The 22,110-nt window shown below is 40.5% G+C and overlaps 4 protein-coding genes across 10 annotated transcripts; 3 read left to right on the top strand and 1 right to left on the bottom strand.

The window, feature by feature from the left end:
* Positions 1-202: 202 nt before the first annotated feature.
* Positions 203-4,508, bottom strand: styxl1 (serine/threonine/tyrosine interacting-like 1). Of its 5 annotated transcripts, XM_027006476.3 has the most exons (8): positions 4,375-4,508; positions 4,158-4,284; positions 2,509-2,570; positions 2,146-2,279; positions 1,845-1,990; positions 1,626-1,723; positions 1,393-1,505; positions 205-522 (listed from the first exon to the last, which is right to left on the bottom strand). In XM_027006476.3, exons 3-8 carry the CDS (start codon positions 2,510-2,512, stop codon positions 391-393), a joined length of 627 nt encoding a protein of 208 aa, XP_026862277.2. In that variant the 5' UTR covers positions 2,513-2,570; positions 4,158-4,284; positions 4,375-4,508; the 3' UTR covers positions 205-390. The 5 variants fall into 5 exon arrangements, with proteins under 5 accessions (XP_081558457.1, XP_026862277.2, XP_081558455.1 ...); XM_081702331.1 differs by lacking the exons at positions 4,158-4,284; positions 4,375-4,508 and adding an exon at positions 2,785-2,861 and having other exon boundaries at positions 203-522; positions 1,626-1,760; positions 1,933-1,990; XM_081702329.1 differs by having other exon boundaries at positions 4,158-4,390.
* prr11 (proline rich 11) lies at positions 3,245-6,622 on the top strand. Of its 2 annotated transcripts, none has more exons than XM_035535689.2 (10): positions 3,245-3,314; positions 3,635-3,744; positions 3,980-4,136; positions 4,454-4,576; positions 4,677-4,895; positions 5,192-5,278; positions 5,377-5,489; positions 5,607-5,666; positions 5,765-5,861; positions 5,942-6,622. In XM_035535689.2, exons 1-10 carry the CDS (start codon positions 3,300-3,302, stop codon positions 5,963-5,965), a joined length of 1,005 nt encoding a protein of 334 aa, XP_035391582.1. In that variant the 5' UTR covers positions 3,245-3,299; the 3' UTR covers positions 5,966-6,622. The 2 variants fall into 2 exon arrangements, with proteins under 2 accessions (XP_035391582.1, XP_081558453.1); XM_081702327.1 differs by having other exon boundaries at positions 5,362-5,489.
* Positions 6,623-6,715: 93 nt separating this feature from the next.
* On the top strand, positions 6,716-10,438 carry smg8 (SMG8 nonsense mediated mRNA decay factor). The gene is made up of 4 exons (XM_027006443.3): positions 6,716-8,365; positions 8,612-8,757; positions 8,893-9,759; positions 10,050-10,438. Exons 1-4 carry the CDS (start codon positions 6,844-6,846, stop codon positions 10,260-10,262), a joined length of 2,748 nt encoding a protein of 915 aa, XP_026862244.3. The 5' UTR covers positions 6,716-6,843; the 3' UTR covers positions 10,263-10,438.
* A 150-nt stretch (positions 10,439-10,588) lies between these two features.
* On the top strand, positions 10,589-20,560 carry ypel2a (yippee-like 2a). 2 transcript variants are annotated; one of them, XM_027006445.3, is made up of 5 exons: positions 10,589-11,204; positions 15,436-15,692; positions 17,362-17,405; positions 17,707-17,815; positions 19,016-20,560. In XM_027006445.3, the coding sequence occupies exons 2-5, from the start codon at positions 15,585-15,587 to the stop codon at positions 19,103-19,105; spliced, it is 351 nt and encodes a 116-aa protein (XP_026862246.1). In that variant the 5' UTR covers positions 10,589-11,204; positions 15,436-15,584; the 3' UTR covers positions 19,106-20,560. The 2 variants fall into 2 exon arrangements, with proteins under 2 accessions (XP_026862246.1, XP_026862247.1); XM_027006446.3 differs by lacking the exon at positions 15,436-15,692.
* The last annotated feature ends 1,550 nt before the right edge of the window (positions 20,561-22,110 follow it).

The following is a 22,110-nucleotide window of genomic DNA, read 5'->3' as shown; positions in this document are numbered from 1 at the left end:
GCTGAATTAACTAGTTAGCTAATATGATTTTCATTTCATACATTCAAGGACTCGAAGTACTTCCATCAAGTTTAAAAGACACTTCGGTTTGCATGAATCAGACCAGTTCAGCCTAATATCAGGAACATTAGTTGTCCATACCTAGAACACACATTTACTCTCCTGAGTGACGATCTCAGCTACTACTCAAGACTGTTAATTAAATTGTATTTATTTCATGACAGACTCTAATCAAGTTTCTCTTTTCGTTATATTATTTAATGAATGATAATATATTAAACAAAAAAATGCATTACATTTTATAATAACACAAAAGCCAGTATTCATTCAGGATGTCTAAACAGAGTCAGTGGAGTGAAAGAACAGTGCCTTAAAGCAACTGAAAACGTTTCAGTAATTGGGCTCTGAAATATCTGTAATTTTTCTCCCAACTATTTGGAGCTCCCAGTTGGAGAGTTGCTGCACAAATCCTCGGTTGGGCCTCATGTTGGCTTTGCACTGATGAACATGACCCCATGCCTCCTAAAAATGCATAATACAACAATGTTCAGCTTTGTTGTGACAATTACTGCTGATGTGTATTCTACAAAACACCACACATACAATATGCTGCTACTCCATGACTGTTTGTCAAACATTTGTGAACTATGTTATAAACTATAATGTATTTAAACAAGGATTAACCCACAATAGCCATCCTACCCAGGACTCAAACCCAGGACGTAAACATGAGCTCTGACCACTGGACTAAAGAGCAACTCACTGTCATAGCAGCCAGAGCACCCATTTAGCCTTCCTAAGTGACAGTCTACGTCACAGTACATAAGATAAGAGAAAACAATTTATTGATCCTGAAGGAAATTGCAGCATCACAGTACTGTACAAATTGCACAAGTAAAGACATACATTAAATAAATAGGGCGAGGTTGTAGAAGTGGGAGCCAAAATGAAAGTAAATTATGATAGATTGTATTATAAAAATGATTTCACATATATACATATTTTTCATTACTGACTTGCTTATTTAAATTCACTGTCAATGACATTGTAACAATGCAGTAAGAAATAACTAATTGATGTTTTCTGAAAACATGAGGCAGGGATATGAATGCAGTGAGTTCAAAAGCAATAGAACAAAATTAGGAACTGTGTCTAACAACTCAAAAGTTTGCTTATACTTTGACATGTTGGCTCACCACAGCATAGAGGAGAAAGAATGGATAGATAGCCATTACGTTTAAGAATAACAAGAAGAGAAATTTAATGTAAACAAAAATGTTTAAAACCCTTAAAAATGTTTTAAAACCATTGGTTGTGTATTGAATGCAAGAGATGTGTTTGACTACAGAAAAAATAAACAACCAACTGAGTGATTCTCAGTGAAAATACAACCTTGAGTGTGTATTTTAGGTGGTGCATTAGAAAGGCCATGGCCAGCGTGCTGCAGCGGCTAATCCCATGAGTTGAGCATATGAGTGCAGCAGATCCAGTGTTAAGACGAGAGGCTGGAACAAAGAACAGACATCAGGAGCTTTCACAGTTCACAGCATTGTTAAAATTATTTATACACTACATTTCATGTAAAATGCATATATGTGTGCAAAATACATAAAACTTATCCATACCTAGAAAAATAGATGCTTGCTCAAAAGAACTATACAAATCAGCATCCACAGAGTCTGCAACTGGGATGTACAGAATAGCGCAGCTTCCTTTTTCAAACCTTGTTGGCAAAACACTTTCAAGGTTTGTTTCAAAGTCTGAGTTTGAATTGTTGTTCATTTTTCATTGTCCAAATGGCAAATGGTCAAATGAGGAAAACACAAAAGACTATAAGTACTCACATTAGACTGCTGTCTTCAGAGATACTGATTAGTGCAGTGAGTTTCAGATCTTTGAGAATACGAGGATTTGTTGCATGCCTGTAATTACCCATATAGAGTTGGCCAGGCAAAATTTCCACTGGATACGGCTTCATGTTTTCCAGTTCCTGTGTGTATACATATACACAAACACACTTCACCCTTACAGAAAAAACCTGTATGTACTGATTCTGTTGCTAGCATTTGTGTGTGCATTTGTTATTTAGGCATATACACTGCAGTTAATAAGAAAGAAGCCAAATGCGTTAGTTTAGTGTATTACCCTAATCGTGTATGTGATTTTCTGTGTTCTGAAGAAAGGGTAGATTGCAGAAAACCTCTCATATCCTCCAATAAGAATCTGAACTGGATATCGGCTTGCTTTTGCAAGGCTGTTGGCGCAGTCAATGGCTGGTCCTTGAAACATTAGATATATTGAAAAATAGTTCAATAAATATATAACTCATAGGTCTCATAGGCTTATGTCTAACTGTTCAATAGCTAACTAAACTTATGATTAACAGGATACGTAGGATAATTCTACTGACCTGAATCTAAAAAGGAACTGGTAATGGCAATATTTCCATTAAGCAAGATACAAATAATGTACTTGTGTGTAATGTGGATGTAAAACTATAAAACACACCCATTTAGCGTTTCTGGCAGTGATCACGTGACTGCAATAATACGGGCCTTCGGCACGAGCATCTGAATCAATGATACAAAACACCATGGTTTGATTTCCGCAACCGCGCGTATGTACACATACTAGGCTGGTATTATTGTAATATTGTTTTATTATGTTAGATGTCATATAAGGTAAATGATTAAAGAAACATTATTGACAGGCTATAATGTTAACTATGAGGTTTAGATAGCTTAGACAGGGAAACGTCCTAAGGATATTTGTCTAGCTTCTTACCAATCAAACAAAGATAGTTCGATTCTGCAAGCCTTGAGATGCGGTTGTGTTGATTAAGGATGTTGTAGAGCTCAGTGGGCTTACAAAGAACCTTTTCAGACATGTTTTCCTAGAAATAACTACCCAGCTGGCTAGCTAGAAAACTAGTCGAAAATATGATGTTTAGTTAAAAGGTTAATTAAAGTACGTCTAGGCCTGAGGTTTCTAAAGATACATCCAAGACTTACGTAGATATCTATTTACATCATGATCTTTGGTCACACTTTAAAATGTAGTTTTAGCTGTTAGCGACCATGTAATGAAATAATCCCTGTCCCTTCGGAGACCACCGTTTATTTCGTTGCTATGCAACAAGTAAATGACGCGGTGGTTGTTGGAACGGCCCACGTGCCGACGTCGGTACTTCAATAACAAATAAGAGCACGAGGCTCCCGCAACGCTGTAACACGCTGTCTGATTGGCTGAAAAGATTGCGGAAGTTTTTTTGAAAATCTGGTTAAAGGATCTTGACTGGAATGGCTGGATTCGGGGTCTGTTTAAAGTATTGTTTATCGCTGTTTCATTCGTTGATCATTCGTTTGTTGTTGAATCTAAGGAGCGCAATAGTCATCTTTTCTTTAACATTTCGCACAAAAATCTCATTAAGTTTAAATTCCTTACTTATCTAGTTAACTAGTTGCCAAACCTAGTTGGTAGACGTCTTTATATGCTAGCTATTGTCCATTGACAATATATAACCTAACCTCTATGGTTGAAACTTTGAGTTTATCTTGCAAGTTTGTCTCGATGTACCCGGTGTGAAGCCATCGTATGCATTAGCTATGCCTATAGTATCTTGTTTGTTTCATAGGCTCTCGGCAGAGCTTTCCAGAAGCGCAGGAAAAAGAGTGCAAGCAGTCGACGTTGGGCCTTAAAGACCAAGAAGTCGGTAACTCCGATATCTAATAGTCAGTTAAACATGTGAGTATCTTCTTCCAGAGAGGTAGGCTAGCTGGCTAGCTAGTTATAAAGGCTCATAAATGATGAGTATTTAGCTAGATAGGAAAGTGGGGTGTCGTTCTTGTAACACGTATACAGTGTCTTAATTGAAATTGGGACTAGACACCGACATTATTTCATATATTACAGTACTGTATTGTCTTTTTTGCATATTTATCACAATCCTTTGTATTCTGTTTGCTTTTCTCTGAAAAAGTACAATTGACCCAAGTGTCAAAAGAAATATAAAATCCATTGTGGAGATCAAATATGGAGACAGTGAGCAACTGTCCTCTGTTCCAAAGAGTGGAGACCGATTTTTGTATCATGCAGTTGGAAGCATTATGCAGCAATGTCATGACAGAATCAGCCAGGTAAGGAATAATATTGTTTACCTAGAGGTAGCAAGCAATCTCTCCGGTCCTGTTCACACCTGGCGTTAACTTGCGTCCTTGGTGATTATATCATGTGGCCTGCACTAAGTGCAACTGTGAAGGGGCTGCAATGCATCTCTGAGATGTCCTGAAAATTATGTAAGAAATCCAATCACAAGTGGTCATTTGAGAAGCTTTCAAAATGCCAGGTGCATACAGCTATGTGTTTTGGCAGTACCTTGTGATCAGATCACCCAAGATGCATGTTGATGCTGGGTATCAACCAGGTCTCTCTCTGTCCTGTTTCCCCTTTGAAGATGTGGACCGGGTTTTGGAAAGTTTTCTTTTTCTGGAGAGCTTATGCACAGCAAGTGGAGATTCTCCACCAGAGGGTGGAAGACCTTCAAACAGAAGTACGACTACTACGTTCTAGTGTGCAAGTAAGTCAGATTTATTGTTCATTTTCTTTTAGTTTTTACTTGTTATTCTGATTGACTTATTTGTTGTGTACAATCATTCTCTGTTGCATGTGTGTGTAAGACGGTTCATGAACTTAGAGGTTCTGCCTGCCATTGTGGACAGCTAGATGGTATCATCCCACAACAGCAGCAACACAGCTCTGTTCCTCCGCCTTCTGCTCTTCCTCCTCCACCTCCCCCTCCACCTCCCCCTCCACCTCTGCCACCATCCACAACTGTGCAAGCTCCACAGAAACTATCCCAGTTTCTCAAAAAGAAACCAGCATCTATGTCACTGCAGGTAGCAAACACAAACTTTTTTATAAATATATATAAATATAATATATATATATATATATATATATATATATATATATATATATATATATATATATATATATATATATATATAAATGTTTTAAATATATATATTATATTGGTATATGTTTTCCAATGTAATATGTTTGTTACTGGGCAAGTGTATCTAACAGTTATAATAGAATTATTGGGATTTATGAAATTAAAATGGTCACCCATGTTTATATTTTTTTACATTCTATTAATTCAATATTAAGTTCTCCTGCACATTTTATTTAGGAGAAGTCAGATCGACATGTTGCAGTGACTCTACGGGATCTACAGGCTGTGCAGCTAAGAAAAGTAATTGTTAAACATAAAGTTCAGGTAAATAAACTTTTTTTTTTGTCATCTTGCCATTCCGTGTGTGTGTATGTGTGTGTGAGAGAGAATTACCTTGAGAGTAACAGCTTGCTTTTGTGAAGATGTCCCCAGATGGAAAAAGATCCCCTCTGGTCACATTAGCAGACCTGCAGAAAGTCCGTTTGAGACGCACTCGGTGTAGCTTCCTGTCACCTCAGAGGCCTAACATTGGCATGTGAGTTTATAATGCCACTCGAATGTGTCCAACTATCTGCTGTAGTTCATCAACAGTGAGACTGTTATATGGTATATGTCCTCTTTTAAAACCTTTAATTTCTTTATTCCTTGTTAGGACGTCAATCAAAAGTCCTTTGAAGCCAAGTGTACAACTCAAAAAAGTCTATGTTAACCGGTAATTTACTGAGCATTTGACTATACGCTAACTAAGCACAACAGAAATATGCTTTCACATGATGTCCTTCCAGTAACACAGTTTATCTTATTCCTCAGAACTCCAGGTGGTACACCACTGTGCAATAAAGAGAATGCAGAGAAGAACTCACTCGCTAGTGCAATCATGAGCAAAGCTGTGGAAACTAAGATCCAGGTAAGCACTTAACCACTTAAAGCTACTTGGAGTCCTTTGCTGCTGCTTCATATTGATGATGCCTGCTTTCATTCATACAGAGTGCCTTGCCTATGAGATCCTAACCACTGAAGCCTGTCAGTTGAGACTGTGACATCCGACCACTTCCTGTATTGAAGTATTGCACTTTCTTAACTGGTTTTATCCTGGTTTGATATGTGGTTTGACGATAACGTACCCATTTTTTTTCTAAGACATTTAAAGTACACATACCTATAGGGCAAATACTGAACTACACAATACCCTCTTGAGCCAGTTTTAATGAGCAGTTTAAAATTTAGTGAATAAACTGGTAAAGTAGTGGTGAGGACCAGCTTGAAATGAACATGGTTTCAGTATTGAAAAATAAGCATGAAAATACACTTTAAGTCTGTTACATTATGTGGCATGTTGGATTCCATAATATGTATGGTGGATTCAGTCAACATAGTGAAACCTTAAGGGATCACTCTAGTGCTGAGCAATGCAATAAGGCCAACATGCGTGTAATTTAAATATGTATTTTGGAATGTTAATGTTTAGAACTATGTTTTGTAATATTTTCGAGAAACCACTTTTTATATGCACCTAAATGTGATATTTTACTATGTTGTAACGTGTACTTCAGTAAGTAAATATATACTAAAGCTACATGAACACTTTTTTTTGTACTTTTTTAACTATGGAATGTATCAAACATCGCATTGTATGACAGCTTCTTGTCATGGTATACGTGGGGACATCGTAGGTTTGGGCACCTGTGTGGAAGGCCTGTGTAAATAGCGTTTATATCGAGATTCATATTTTATTATTTGTTATCTATTTTATTGTTAGTATAGTATAGTATAGTATAGTATGAGAACGAGGGGGGGGATCCAACATAAAAGGATTTAATGTTTCCGCACGGGACGATTTCTGTGTTGCCCACGGAAGACGCGCCTACTTAAGGTTGCGTCTAGCTGCAATGGCGATACCTACGAATATTGGATCACTATTACAGTCGGAAATAATAGAGGATTCTCTTTACAAAGATGAAGGCGTTTGTGTTTTGGGCATATTTGGGAAAAGTGCGATGCAGGCCGGATCTGCCAAGGAATCTCTTATAAACGTTTTAGCAGACAAACATATCTTTCCACTTTTTGGGACGGACGGCTCGGACGGTGGAAGCTTAATTAAGGCATATTATAATCAAGAGAACCGTGTGTTATATTTGTTGTTGACTTCTGTTTTCGACAGCCGTCAGCTTCTCCAGGCATGCGAGTCTTTGACAGCTGGCCTGGGTCACGCCGAGGCACAAGACTTTTGGAAAGGAGCAGAGAAAGATCACTGTGTTCAGTTATTGTTCCTCTTCTCGATGTGTCACGTTCTTCTCTTGGTTCACCCCACCTGCTCTTTCGATGTCACGTACGATAGGTTATTTCGTGCCCTGGACGCGCTTCGTCAGAAAGCGTTACCGCTGCTCCGCGGCGCAATTAAGGACTCTCCCGTTTCCAAAGAATGGAAGATGAACTGCCGTCCATGTCCGCCTCGCCTGCTGTTTGTATTTCAAATGAATGGAGCACTCAAGGTCAGTACATCAGGACTGGGTGGAAATGGTAATGAACTTGCAGGGGCAGAGAAACCTAAAAAACACTCTCCAAGGAGGCGTCTACAACATGCACTGGAGGATCAGATTTACAGAATTTTCCGTAAAAGCAGAGTTCTCACAAACCAAAGCAGTAATTGTCTTTTCACTGTGCCTGCCAACCAGGCTTTTGTTTATGTTGTGCCAGGACCAGATGAAGATCCAATCAGCTCCTTGCTTGGACAGCTGCGGTCAAACTGTGCCTTGCGTGAAAATGACACTGGTGTACCTGCACCCGGGCAAAGACGCTACCAACAGCTGCGTCACTCCAACAGACAACCATCATTCAATGTGGAAAATGGCAGTCTGTCTTCTTCAGGAGGCCAGTTAGTGGACTGCACTTTGAAGGAGTTTCTGTGGCAACACGTGGAGCTTGTGTTGAGTAAGAAAGGCTTTGATGATAGTGTTGGTCGCAACCCACAGCCATCTCACTTTGAGCTGCCCACCTATTCCAAATGGGCTCACGTTGCTTCCAGACTGTACCAAGTCATGATAGAAAACAGTGAAGATGAAACAGCGGAGCTCTCCCTCAAAGTGCAGGGTCAGCTGAAAGTGCTCGAGGGTTTCCTGGACGCAGATGCCAAATTCTCTGAAAATAGGTGTCAAAAAGCCCTGCCCCTGGCTCACAGCGCATATCAGTCCAACCTCCCACACAACTACACCACCACAGTGCATAAGAACCAGCTAGCTCAAGCGTTGCGTGTATACAGTCAGCATGCCAGGGGCGTTGCCTTCCAGAGGTATGCTTTGCAGCTTCATGAGGACTGCTACAAGTTCTGGAGTAACGGCCATCAGCTGTGTGAGGAGCGCAGTCTCACTGATCAGCACTGCGTGCATAAATTTCACCTGCTGCCCAAACCTGGTAAACACCTCCAGAGAGTTCATAGGATTTTTGCGCTTTAGGAAAGACTTCCCATTTAGAAGAACTATAAATGTCAGCTCTTATTCGGTGACTCACGCTTTTGTTAAGCACAACACTTCATACATTTAACCAGTAACTGTTTTATCATTTGTGTATTAAAGCTTTAATCAAAAACAATCTATTTTACTGTTCCATTTTAATATGTTGGAGTGGAAATGGCACCATAATGCTGTTTTCGTACTGCAGGAGAGAAACCAGAGATGGACCACAACCCTCCTATCCTCTACCACAATAGCAGAGGGCGCTCTACAAGTTCCTGTAATTGTGGCAGGAAGCAAGCCCCTCGTGAAGACCCATTTGACATCCAGGCTGCCAACTATGATTTTTATCAAGTTTGTTAACTCTACTGGAAACATTTTCTTAAACCTTGGTGTACATGATGGCTGATGTTGATGTGGTGCATGTGCTCAATTTTAATGTTTTATGAGCTTCTCTCTCCCCACTTCCCCCAAACATTATTTTTTCAGTTGCTTGAGGAAAAGTGCTGCAGTAAACTGGAAAGGATACATTTTCCTGTGTTCCAAGCCAGCACGGCAGACCCCGCCCCTGCCTGCGACGATGTGACCAGATCCACTGAAGCGCCTTCATCGGGGGAAGGCGATCGTCTCAAAGAGAAAGAAACTGCTACCCATACCCCAGGAGACAGCACCAGTCTGAGCCTTGCCCTCAGCCTGGGCCAGTCAACCGACAGCCTAGGCCCGTATGGAGATGGAGCCGAGGGCCACGAGAAGAGGCCGAGTGTGGACAGACAGGCCTCCACCGTGGAGTATCTCCCTGGCATGCTCCACTCTGGCTGCCCAAAGGGACTGCTGCCCAAGTTCTCCAGCTGGTCACTGGTAAAGCTGGGCCCAGCCAAAGCCTACAACAGCCTTGCAGGTTTAGAGCAGCCTGGCTTTCTCCCCGGCTCTGCCTTCCTCCTGCCTTGGGACGTGGTGATTCGAAGTCGCTCTGAGGACGACGCAGGCTCGATCGAACTGCTGGATGGTGGGCCCTCCTCCTGGCCAGCGCCCAATAAAGCTCCGGCAGGCAAGCGGGGCAGCGGCAGCAGTATGGGACGAGGCCGCAGGCGTGATGACGTAGCACGTGCCTACGTGGGCTTTGAGTATGAGGACAGCAGGGGCCGTCGGTTCCTCAGCTCCGGTCCAGATAAGGTGGTGAAAGTTCTCGGACAGGGAGGGGCAAAGGAGCCAGCTAGTCGAGTTCTGAACTCAGACATGCCACTGTACATCCCATCTCCTGCCCAAGGCAGAGGTATCAAACCTCACTATGCTCAGCTGGCTCGCCTCTTCATTGTGGTTCCTGATGCCCCACTTGAGATTACTCTTAGCCCACAGGTGAGACATTCTAATATGGTCCATTCTAGCTCTTTTGTATATAAATTTAATAGAACAAGTTGATCACCATCTCTCATGCAAAAAAGACTTCTGTGTAAATGCCAGCTTGGCTTTTGGGTGCTTTTTTTTCAGTTAAAGGCCTTAGATATGATTAGAAAATTTAAATGCATAAATCAAATAAACAGACACAAATAACTGAATCACCTCTGCTAAACCGCCTTTATGCGGTGCATATTGTGTGGTGTATTTGATGAAATTCTTCTTGTCATTTTTTCATTCCTTATACACAGGTTCAGCCAGGTCCGCCGACCTGTCCCATTTTCCATCCTGAGCAAGCGGAGGTAGTGCTGCCCTCTGATGGACTTTGGGTGTTACGATTCCCATATGCCTACGTGACAGACCGTGGGCCATGTTATCCCCCGAAGGAGAATCAGCCGCTGGCAAGCTTCAGAGTCCTGAAGGGCGTTTTGCGTGCCAACTCTGCTAGTGCTCCTCTGCAGTGACACGCACATGCATAAAACAACACTTAAATAAATTTGTCAGTTGTGTTTTTCAGAAAGCCTGAAGGATTCTTCTTGATGTCATGTCTCCTTTTTGCTTGTTGCTTGATGTGTAATTTGTTTTAAAGTACTTTGTGTTTATGCTGTAGTGCTGTTAAGAATAAAAGTTAGGCATTGTGCTAGAAGATTACAGCATGTATTTTTAGAATATAAATTAGCTGTGTACTTGCACAAAACCAGTAAACGGAAGGTATTGTTTGAGTTAGTATTTAACAGATAAAAACATATTGCTGAATTATTGTGGGTACAAAAACTTGAGAAGACAGGATACTCAGTATATATGTTACCACTCGAGTATTTTTTTTTTTCATTACAATAAGATATGAATGTTGTTTTATATATTATAATTTTCCATATATCAATCACCTCAGCTCTGGAATGGGGCACTAAAGGTGAAAACACTGGGTGGTGCTGTTTATTTAAGTGGTTTATTTGTGTCCTCTCCAACCATTAAGGAGCCTCAAAGAGATGAGCGACATGTGATTCAGTAAATAAAACTACTAACGTAACGACCATTTCCAACAAACCCACCAAAGCATCAATTAGCTCGCTTTTAATATCGACGCACTGATGAACGCTTTGGTTTTTCTAGTGTCAGTGTTCATTGGTTACTTTGCTTTCTTGGTTGGCCAATCAGCATATTGTTGCTAGGCCGTCATCTCTTATTGGTTGGTTGTCGTAATTGCCATTCAAGCTGAAGGTGCTGTGGTAAGGCTGAGGCGCAACCGTGCTGTTTGTATTTACGGTGTGCACTTCTGGATGTGGAGTAGGAACACGGCACATTAAAAGTTTATCGATAAAAGTGGTAGCTACATACGAATGAATTTATACTTCCTTGAAGAGGAAGAGGAGGCGGTACGACTAAAAGCTCTTTTCCTTTCAAAGGTAAATTTAGTGCGTTCCCTGTCTTTGAGTAGTTTGTTTTGTTTTGGGGTTTTTTTGCAGACTATTGATGTCTCGAAGTTGGGTATACTGCATTGGTAAGATGTATTATGTTTTGTGGGCAACGTTAACTCACACGTTGAGACACCCAACCAAAGTGGCTTTTGAAAAGTAGGATGTGTAGGTGTGGATGACGACTGTCCATTATGAATGCCCAGTCTGCGATCGGGGTTTGAGATAGATTCTATTTGCTATCTTAGACACACACACACACACACGCAGAGGTCTGCAAATAATGCCCTGACGTGGACTCGACCTACCCAAGTACAACCACGACTAACCTATAGTCCACATGTCAGCAAGGGATGGAAGAACATGTGCGAATAGGATCCAATTGTTTGTTTACAGTGTAAGCATTTTGAATGGGTAGGTCCTGTTTGTGCTGTTGTAATATTGTGCTAATTACTTGCCTATTTGTTTTTGTGATTAGTTGTGACAATAGGATATTTGATAACGTAAAGATCTATAAATGTAGCTTTAATGATTTTTTTTTTTTTTTTGGTAACATCAATGTTGTACAATTAGGCCTGATATGTAGTGGAGTAAAACAAACAAAAATCTCACTCATGTTATATTCATGTGGAAAATATGCTGATCAAGGAAACATGTCCTGGGGAGGGAACTTTAGTTACTCACCATTGCTGGATTAGAATTAGGTTAATACAGAACCTCAGTGTGCTTTAATGGGAGATTTAGTGAATTTTTTGATATTTCTGCCTCTCTGCTCCATTGAACGTTATGGATCCGACAGAACCCAGGGAACAGGCACACAACATGAGTAAACATACCCATCCGCCATAATTTGCCCAGTGGGTTGGCCTTAATGGCCTTTCTGAACTCCTGTAAGCCAAGTTTATTAGAACGGATGGGAATGCCATAGATGGGGAGCTGATCTAGCAGTCTGCATGGCACTCTGTAGCTTAGATGACTGGTACAGCCTGGTGGCCTGCAGTGAACAACTCCACTGTAACCTGGATCTGTCCCACGAGTCCAGGCAGTCTCTGTTCATGTGCATCTGTCCTTGCACGTCTGACGTTCCACAAACGTCCATGATGACTCCGTACATGATGTAGCCATCAGATTTGGATGCAATGTGTCATTTTATCCAGAGAGTAGTCTGTGTGAAGACCATGTGTGAGGGGGGAGTAAAGCAGATTTGCTTCACAAAGTAGGGCAGAGCACAAGTCGCTGCTTTGTGATGTCTCAGACCTTGCAGATCTGGAGCTGAGAGCTTGTTTTGTTCTAATATAAACCAGACATTATAAGGGCTTGATGCCACAAAAATGGCTAGAGACACTGACCAACACTCTGTCGGCTGGACAACAATACAGTGACTGCAATGATTTAAAGTTTAAAAAAATAATAATAAATTTTTAAAATGTTATAAATGCTGTTGCTTGCGGTTAACCCTTGACTGTAAATAGCCTTTGATGTGACACCCATCGCAGGTTGTGGTTGCTGGAAGTTGGCATAAGTGAAAGGCTAGCAGAAGAAGAGATGCTATTATGGGAGCGCTTTGCTGTTGGCAGGATGAGAATCAGATAAGGGGATGGAGAAGGTGCAGCAAATGCTCAAGAGGGTTCTGATTGGATGGCCTGTTGCTACATGAGAGGCCTTACAAATTTGTTATCCTCTTCAAAATCAAATTGAGCTAAAAGTGGATTTTATGTTGATGTGTTTTATATGCAGATTGTTTTCACGTATTAAAGACTGTAGGTTGAATGCTTGTAAAATGAACATTTTACATATTTTTAATTATATGGGAAAACAATACCTGTGCTATGTCATTGCTTTTACTAAAGGAATAAAATGTCCTTTATTATTAAATATGCAATGTCTTTTGGGGGTATCTATGAGCATTTAGAAAAGAAAGGATAAATTCATCACATATTGATCTAATTATTGTGATCTGATTTAAACAAATGGGGGGGGGGGGGGGGTTGAACAAACATGTCAACCAGAGAGACAGTGGGGAAAATGTTGTAGTTATGGCCCTAATGATTAGATTTGTTACAGTCATATATTTTTATTTCTTCTCCCTGCAATGGGTTTCCTTTTATCCTATATTGCATGTTCGGTAAAATTATCCTCAAAGCATTTCCTGTTCTGATTAAAACTCAAAACAGTACATTGCCACAATTAAAGGCACTACATATACAGATAAGGGAATATGATGTGAATATGAGCCACATGGGAGTGTGCAGCTGTATCAATTATTCTGGCCCTTAAGGACCAAATGGACACAATGATGGTTAACTATGCATAAGAGCCCAGTTTCAGGCAGCTGTTACAGCAAATCAGTGAACAGACAAACTGCCGTCTGGAACTGTTTAAAGCTGATCTTCCGGAAGCCTCTGGGGTTCAGGCTGAACTGTTGGTGTTGGGGATTGTTTGGGTCATGTCGTGTTGTAATTTTAACTGAATTTGAGCATATCAGTATTGTTCTCATGCTGATTGGATTAGTGATAGCAGCAGTGCCATGTTGATAATGCTGACTCATGTTGAGTTGCTGGAATGTTTTGTTTGGGTGATGAGTGCTTGAACCTAGAGGGTTCTCTTTGAATCCCATTGAGTCTGGTGATGTAACACAACCCCCACAGATCTCAGTAAAGGTTTCTGTTGGTTATTTTGATCGCTATGGTTTTTTAGATTTCTAGTGTTGTCCCAAGCAAAGTACTTAGTTGTATAAAGTGGCTGGTTAGTTTTTTATACACACTAAATAACTAATTTTGGTTATAGATTAATTCCAGGTGTATATCTTCAGTTACAGGTGTGTATTCATGGTCCACACATAAGCAAACATTTATATAATTACCAACTTACTTTGTTCAGACAAGAAAAGAATCTGATAATCTGGTGAAGTAGCCACAACACTATTAACAAAAGAATATTAACTGTTATGATAGAGCTATTAAAATTATATAAACATAAAAAACAGCAAAATCTTGTATATGTTAAGAATCCTATAAAGAATAATAGCTAGAAATATAGTCAATGATGTATAATTAAGCAGAATTTAGATTTAGATATTTTTTTTCCCTAAATTGTTGTTTCAATCTAAATCATTAGACAACCCCGCTGTGCCTGATAAATCTGTCTGCCAAAGCCATGCCACTGTGATGTCCATGTTAATGGTGTGTTGAGAATGGTCTACACCCCAAATAATATCCAGTCAGCAACAGTCCTGTACTCAGAAGTATTTAAGTGTACTTTATTTATTATAAATACATAAACAAAGACCGGTGTGCTATATAAGGAAAAGCTAATATAAATGAGTCTGATAGAGGAAAACGTCATATTGACATAAGTTAATATTCATTATGAGAATTAATGTAGCTTATACATTGTATACTGCTGAAGTGATTTACATAAACTAAAACTTATTTTCACTGCCATGGATTATAGACCTACCCCATTGGAAAATTGAAAATGATCACCTGCATTTCATTGTGTTAGAGTACTGCAAGGGACTATTAGAGGAAGAATGACATTAGAATCATTTGAATAGACAATGGTACTGAAGTCATAAGAAAAACAGTTTTGTTAGTGTCCTCTCTGCCCCCGCCCCCATCCCATATCTTTCAGCGTATTGTCTGTCGTGCTGTTCCCATGTCCGTGTCAGCGTACTGGTTGACCCCATGTCTCTTGTCTGGTTCTCGTGGCGTATTGGGCCTCACTGCCACTGACTGTCCCAGGCTTAGCCACGAGGCCTGACATTGAGAGTTTGCAGATGGGGGCAGTCCATATAAAGGTGTTCGCGGGCGCGTGTGTGTTCGCGCGCGTGTGTGCTGTGAATGAGCAGTTCTACGTCTAGTGTGCAACATACAGAAGCATGATGTCTTTGTGTGCTGTGATTACAGGGTTTCTTATAAAATGCTCTCTGTGGTAATCACTATCTGCACCTTTTTGGCCTTGGCCTTCTTTGCAATTTGAAGTACAATAAAATCACTTATTTGAATACATAATAAATAAATACATAATAAAATTGTCCAAAATTCATACCAAATCAAGGTCAAAACCAGCCAATAATAGTGTGTACTGTGTGTTTGTTGTTGTTGTTTTTGTTTGTTTGCTTCTTTTTTTTTTTGCATGATGTGTTGCCTGGGGGCTAAGACCCCCCCCCCCCCCCCCAAGAATAACCCTATCCATGTCTCCTCCTTGGGGTTGTGTGCAGGCGTGCTCCCTCCTTCCTAGAGTCTCACCACGGCCCTCACCTGCGTGCTTCCCTGCTTCCCCTGCGAACCGTCTGGGGCTGACGGACCCTTCCTGCTGCGTCCTCGTGCCGTCTCCCCGGCCTCTGGCCCTGTCCCCAACACCATTGCCATGACGCGCTCTAAAACCTTCCAGGCCTACCTGCCCAGCTGCCACCGCACCTACAGCTGTATCCACTGCAGGGCCCACCTGGCCAACCATGACGAGCTCATCTCCAAGGTCGCCGCTCACTACAGACCCTTCTACCACTCTCACATCTATCAGCATGACTTTAATGACTTTATTAGTTTATATATATATATATATATATATATATATATATATATATATATATATATATATATATATATATATAATTAAAAAAATTAAAAAATATATATTTTTAAAATGTTATATTTTTTTATTTTTTTTATTTTTTTGCATACACTTACTGGTGCAAGAAGAACATTTCTGCTGCAGTTGGTGGTTAGTCGTTTATATTGTTAACCTTTAACCTTTTATGCAGTTGTTTGTTAGTCCATTATAATAATAACATATACATTTTTCTGGTTTAAGATGGAATGGCTTTAGTACTAATGCTTTTGTTATTGTGCCTGTATGAGCTGGTGAGAGTTTTACAGTGGGCTTTATTAACGCACATTCTTCTGTGTTCCATGCACATGGACTATTGTATCGAACACTACTTTAGTGGGCATGTTTCTGTGAACTAGTCATTGAAATCCTTTTTGTTTGGTTTGGTTTTTGTTAGTTTGTTTGTGTGTGCGCACAACTATGTGTGTGTGCGCGCTCACATAAGGATGTGGGGAGTGATTTGGTTCCTCTGATGTTTATTCCACACATAAAAGGATCAGGGCAATCTGACAGTCTCTCGGGTTTTCTTGGGCCATGACAGCAGCAGTGATCAGCCTTCACAACCCTGCAGCTCTGTGGGTCAGAGCAGGCAGTCTGCAGATCTCAGTGGGAGCGGCACACCAGTGCTGAGCAGAGTTTTAAGTCTCAGTAATCCAGATTGCCTAAAAGTGGCATTTGATTTGATGTGTGTGGGGAGGGACTTTTGCTTTTGGTTCATTGTTTGTTTATACTTGCAGTATACAGCATGGCAGAAATGGAAATTTGTGCTGGTTGGATTCACTGTAGGCTGCAACACTGACAACATTAAGATGTGTGTGTTCTTATTAAGGCTGCAGTTATTAATAGTCTGATAACTGTTATCACAACAGTAGTATCATGATCTTTGGAATACTGAAGGATTGAATATTCAAGTGAGACCCATTATATATATTTTGTATTGTGCACTGTCATCATCCTGATCAGTTGCAGACTTTCCAAATGGGTGCTTTCTAAATATTCTGATAAGTCATGCCATTCAACAAAAGTAAAAAAAAAAAAAACCACTAGTCAGTGCAAGCCAGTCCTGTGTGTTTTAATATACTGTAACATAATCAGAATCTAATATTTTTGAACATGTCATACAACCCTAGTTCTTACTGGCTCTGCCTACAGCTGCTATAGGATATAATGCATGTGTTAAAGAACAGCTCCTGGCCCCCTGGTGTAGTGCTCAGCTAGGCCCATCCAATAACTGGCCACCCAGTGGATCTTCTGATCCATGCCCATCTGTCCAGGTAGTGTTCTGGTGGCCCTCATCACGGGCTTGCCTTTAGTTCACACCTTCCCTGAGAAACCTCATCTGCTGAAGCATTCAGCACAGCCATAAAAGCCAAGTTTGTTTTTCATTATGCTGCATTTGTAATGTGTGCATTGATGACACTGACAACTGTATTTTATTACTCTTTGCTTTATTTTACTGTGTGCTTGAGATATTGCTCAAGGCCCAGAGAATTTACAAAGCCCTCATAGACAACTGAAACATGTTTTTATATTGCAGTCTTTTCAAGGAAGTCAAGGCAGAGCATACCTATTCAACTCTGTGTAAGTGTTGTGCCCTCTTTAATTTGACCTGCATTTGAATGCAGTTAGACCATTCAAACCATTCAAACAAAGACCATTCATACCATTAAAACAAAAACCAAAAAAGGTACGTTATCTAATTACCTCTTGACATGATTTATTTGTCAGCCCTATCTATTCATCCAGACTTATCATATTGGCCATTTCTACCCTTCCACCACCAACCCCCATCTCTCTCTCTCTCTCTCTCTCTCTCTCTCTCTCTCCCTCTCCCTCTCTCTCTCTTTTTCTCTCTTTCTCTTTCTCTTTCTCCCCTCATCAGCGTGAATGTTGGTTGCGGGCCGGCTGAGGAGAGGGTGCTGCTAACGGGTCTCCACGCTGTGGCTGATATTTACTGTGAAAACTGCAAAACCACGCTAGGCTGGAAATACGTGAGTGGCCGAAAATTATTGCACTGTCACTGACCACCTGCACACACCACACCTACACACATGCACTTAGCCTTTTAGAGAGTATTCCTATAGGACACATGCTTCAACAACAAACAAGCTCCAGGGCTTCTGATGCACACACTTGTTCAATGTGGACTCCATCCTCTTGCTTTTCTAAGTAGGCCTGTGTTCTTGCTCATCTGACCAGAAGAACATACTTTGGTAGAGATCTGTTAACAACTCGTCAAGAAAGTTGCTGTGTCTGTATCACTTTGCAACGAACCCAGGTATACAGGAGGAATTTAAAATGGTGAAGGGAGAGCATGGTAATATTGTTTTCATGAGAAGGTCACTGTACATCTTCATGGAAACGGTAGAAGAAACACCTTCTATTCACATTAGCTGCACTGTGTGTTGGGTTTTGTGATCAGGCACTGTAACACCCCACAAGGCCTAACCTGATTCTGGAAAACCTCCGGTTTCTTTTGTGTGCCTTTGCCACAGCAGTGTCACATCACTGAACAAAGGTACATGATGGTAAACACAATAATAGATTAGAAGCATTGTTGACTGCCTTAAGTACAAGGAGCTGGGATCAGCCAGTGAGACTGGTTCAGGTGCCTGTCACACACGTCAGGGAAAGTGTGCCAATTGTGGCTTTTTCTTTCCACTGTGCCATCTGTGAGAGTGTTTAATACCCTGTCAGAGCCTGATCTGTCATTGTCACCACAAAAAAAATCTTGACCTGCTGATCTGGGCAGGGAGTGCTGAGAGGTGGAGAGGCGGATACGTTTGGGCACGTCCAGTGTGGATGCACTTGCCACAAACAAGCATTGGTGTGGCTGTACAGTTAATCTCTGACATACTCATAATGAATCTGATCGCTGGTATCTGTTACTTGGTTCAGATTTAAAATCATTACCACTTCCATTTTAGTGCACTAGTCCGTCTAAAGGGGTCTGCTGACCTATACTGCTCTGCTGCAGTTTGAAGGAGATGTGTTTGATTGACAGGTACAGGGTGTATTAGGCTAACAGCTGTCCAGTATTTTTGGATCAGCAAAACTGGATCATGACCTAATTCTTCCAGACATTATCATGACTTAGGATCACCATCTCTGTTTGTCTCTGTCTGTCTCTCTCTTTCTCTCACACGCATGCACGCACACTTTCTGTCCCCTCTCACTTTCACTCTCACTAGGAGCACGCCTTTGAAAGCAGTCAAAAATATAAGGAAGGAAAGTTCATCATTGAACTTGCCCACATGATCAAGGACAATGGGTGGGACTGATGCCCTCGACCCTGCTGTGGAGTGACTGCTGGAAAGAGACGTGTAATATTAATAACTTCGGTATCAGCCAATAGCTTTCTCCTGGAAGCCCACAAACCTAGTCCCCGGCAACGTGAGATTCAACGCATCAGTGCTGTTCCTCTCCTGTGTCTGTGCGAGTGTGCGCGCATGCACATATAGATGTGTGAGATTGTGAAATTCAGAGTTTGCATTTTAACAGAACGAAGCAGAATTTCTGCTCTATTCTAATGTATGTATGGCATTAATGAGTAAATACAGCACTCTCATTTAGCATGGCCATAATGACAGTGAAAGCAGACACTGGGATGTCTGAGACAGGCTTTGACAAACCCCTCATCAGACCCACTTGCAGGTTTCCCCACTGGCTGGATCCAGGGAGAACACAGCTGAAAGGAAAATCTATTCAGCACACCGCCTTACTGCATGAGTGACTGATTTTTATCCAGGGCAGCACATACTCGAACTGCCATGTTCTCCATCAAAAATCACTACTCCTTCCCTTCATAATTTTTCTTTAATTGTTTGCACATGATTTATTTATCCATGTATTTATTGCCCTTGAGCTTGATTTCCTGTTTGGTATGGGGACGTTGACCCTGTGAAACTGTAGCAACTGCAGTGGTTCAAATGCTTTCCACTTCGAGTAGTAGCAATCTTTTGATAAGCATTTTGTTTCATGTTTTCTCTTTGGAATGTGCTGTTTCTTTTTTAATATGTCTAGTGATTTATATATGTGGGTCAGTTGTCCACTGGGATAGGGTCCACTTTCCCCTCGGCATCAAGGATCGCTGATAGTGGTGAGTGACGGTGCCCTCTTTTTACATAGCCCACTATAGAGCTGAGATGGTGCCAATTTCCAATATATGGCGACTGAGGCTTGGATACAGCCTGTGATGTCTTCTGATTTAACATCAGTCCTCTCACTTAGAGCACATCGTACCAGTGACACATATAGTGGATTCCTGCACCTGATAATGAAGAAGTTAATTATATTCAGCTAGAAAAATGTGGCAGTTGGATGAGGTAAAAAGCCGAGGCTCTGTACTCAGCACAACCAAAGACTTCTTGATCAACAGTACACTGACCAAACTGGGATTTCTGTGTCCATCTTGGGTTGTGTTGTTCTGTGTAGTTCGACATTTGATTGTGGTGGTGTTTTTGTGTTGATTAAAGTTGCTTTACTTTAAGTATTCACATTAAGCATATACATCACACAGTTATGTATTGACACATTGAGTTTATATTTATTTGGTTATTGACTTTCCACACATGATCTTATAATGTCTGTGCTAATCCCACCATGGGACTGTTATAATTCCAACTTTTTTACTATTTGAAAATTTATTTTAGCATTTTTTCTTAAGGATTAAAGTGTAATAGAAGATGGAATCAGAACGTTTGAACCTGATATCAATAAAGGTCATTTTAAAAATATCTCTTGATAAAGTTGTATTTGTGTTCAACTTGTGTAATGAGGCAAGTATAGAAAAAACAGTGCTTAGGGCCTTGCTGTATAACAGTGGAGCTAGAAAGCTTACTGCTGATACAGGGGGCTGATGGAACTAAGCAACACTGTTTACAGAAACAGATGGTAGGCAGGCTTTCCTAACCATTATACCAGGGGCAACCATGTGAATGACTAATGTTGCTTTTTTCCTGGCAGAGCTGATACCATGGTGCTATTGTTTCAGTGACTTTTCAATGGGGAAAATAATACAGTCCTTGGAGATATTTTTGAAGTATATAGCTTTATGTTCATCACTGCCTTCTTTTAGTTCTGGTGTATGTATATAGAAAATCAGTATCCCAACTTCACTGTCTCAGCTGTGATCAACTGTATTGTAAAAAAACAGTGTAGGAAGAATTATTGTATAAATAATGAATATAACTAATAATGCTTTTTAACAATCAGTAAGACAGAAACTATAGCAATAAAAGCAGAGAAAATAAGCATTTATAAGTAGGGAGGCCTCTCTGTCTCTCTCTTCCCCCCCCCACCCAAAGCTGCAGTAGGAGGAATGCTAGCTGTAGCAACATTGAGCCAGCTTCTAAAAATAATAGAGATGTCCCAGACAGTGGGTGGGAGAGGAAGCATTTCTATACAGAAGGGTGAAGCAAAGGCAAACCACATACACAGAGACAAACATACAGAAGATTCCATTAGAGCACTATATGTGCATCAGGAGTTAACGATGGCCTGCACAGCACAGGCTTATTCTCAAAACTCCCTACCCACACATTTAATCACAAATAATGCAATGTTCCAAGTAAAGCATTTATAATTCTCTAGAATATGAAATTTCACAACCAATTTCCCCTTACCATATGGTAGAAACAAATAGAAGCCATATATTTTAGCACTGCATTTATCATGTGGAGTAAAGCGTCCACACCCTGTCCAAACGCGGGTGCATGTTATGATTATTCTAGCTTGTGTACAAACACAATCGAAATGCAAAACAGTAATGTCTTTGTGTGTCTGTATCACTTATGCGAAGTGATTTAAATGTGCAGGGATGAGATGTCAACAATACAACTAGAAAAGGGAATGAATTAAAAAAAAGATGCATGATGGACACCATGGAATGATCCAGGCCTCGCACAACTTATTTCAAATCTAAACAAATCTCGAATGGCTCAATAGGATCAAGAGTCTAACAGATTATTTAAAGATGTCTCACCATAAAGTTGAGTCATACCAACATCCATCATAACAACAACCCCACCAGTGCAAACTGGACCTGCCATAGTGGTCTTCCAGTAGACAGAAAACTATATTTCAGTGCTGAAAAATCAATACTGTTAAATAGTTATGAGCTTTAAAATGAAGCAATTTAAGTTTTCAGCATCTGTTTCAGCATTGATTTCAGTTCAATTTGATTTTATTTAAATAGCACTTCTAACAACAGCCATTGTCAGTTTTACAGGAATCCACGTTTATACTAATGATTTAGCCAAAAGCAACAGTAGAAAATAAAAGCTCC

Source organism: Electrophorus electricus, chromosome 19, assembly GCF_041902795.1.
Source record: "Electrophorus electricus isolate QZ-2024a chromosome 19, ASM4190279v1, whole genome shotgun sequence".
NCBI lineage: Eukaryota > Metazoa > Chordata > Actinopteri > Gymnotiformes > Gymnotidae > Electrophorus > Electrophorus electricus.
The sequence above is the reverse complement of the archived record's forward strand: the minus strand, read 5'-3'. Positions and strand labels throughout refer to the sequence as shown.